Here is a 906-nt window from a genome sequence, read left to right on the forward strand (position 1 = left end):
TCAGATGGGCAGCTTGAACTTACCCTGCTCCTGCTTGGCGACCAGGTAGTAGTAGCAGAAGTCCAGGTAGAGGGCGGTCTGGAGGGAACCGCCCAGGATGTTGACCCAGATCAGCATGTCGTAGGCGAAGAAGGCGTAGAACCAGTGCACCACGTAGAGGGCCCGGTACAGTCCCAGCATCAGTATGTACTGCCCCGTGAGGCTGTCCACCTCCTTGGTCTTGCGCAGGATGGTCAGCTGCGGGATGATCGCGAAGCTCTCGAGCCAGATGGAGTAGGAGCGGGCCCAGCCGAGGAGGGAACTGTTGCTGAGGAGGGTCAGGAAGAAGGCCACCCCGTAGAGCACCCAGAAGGGGAAGGAGTCCGCCTGCGGGCTGTACGAGGAGCAGTAGGGCCGCTTGAACCGGATCAGGTAAAAGGTCATGCCCGTCATCCCCAGGAACAGGATCTTCATGATCGAGAAGTAGATGTGGATGCCTGTGAACGGACTGTCGAACAGGAACCCGAAGTAGCGGATCACGAACACCGAGAGGAACAGCAGCTGCGTCTTGGCGGACAGCCCGGTGGTCACGCGGGTGGTCCGGATCACCAGCAGCAGCTGCACCATCGCCAGCAGGTGCAGGAAGTCCGCGATCAGCTGGAAAATGTCCATCTCCAATTAATAATACGTTCACACGTCGTGGTATCCAGGCGTTGGCCGCACCGGAGGCCGGCCGCCTGCCGCCCTGCACGTTAGATATTAATATCATGAGCCACTTGAGCGGCCGGATGCGCCTGTGCACTCTCGACCGGGTCAACTCCCCGGCCGAGTTCAGGCACCGCCTCCTCAACGGTGAGGTCACTGCCGTCAACCGCTGCGCTCTTCAGTACCCCTACCGGGAGAAATACATCGGCAACCTTCTGCCGC

General features: G+C 60.2%; 1 protein-coding gene across 1 annotated transcript; it reads right to left on the reverse strand.

Annotated features, from left to right (window-relative positions):
* Positions 1-651, reverse strand: LOC127594476 (ER lumen protein-retaining receptor-like). Its single transcript, XM_052056337.1, has one exon. The coding sequence runs from the start codon at positions 649-651 to the stop codon at positions 1-3; it is 651 nt and encodes a 216-aa protein (XP_051912297.1).
* Between the last annotated feature and the right edge of the window lie 255 nt (positions 652-906).

Source organism: Hippocampus zosterae, unplaced genomic scaffold, assembly GCF_025434085.1.
Source record: "Hippocampus zosterae strain Florida unplaced genomic scaffold, ASM2543408v3 HiC_scaffold_161, whole genome shotgun sequence".
NCBI classification, from domain to species: Eukaryota; Metazoa; Chordata; class Actinopteri; order Syngnathiformes; family Syngnathidae; genus Hippocampus; species Hippocampus zosterae.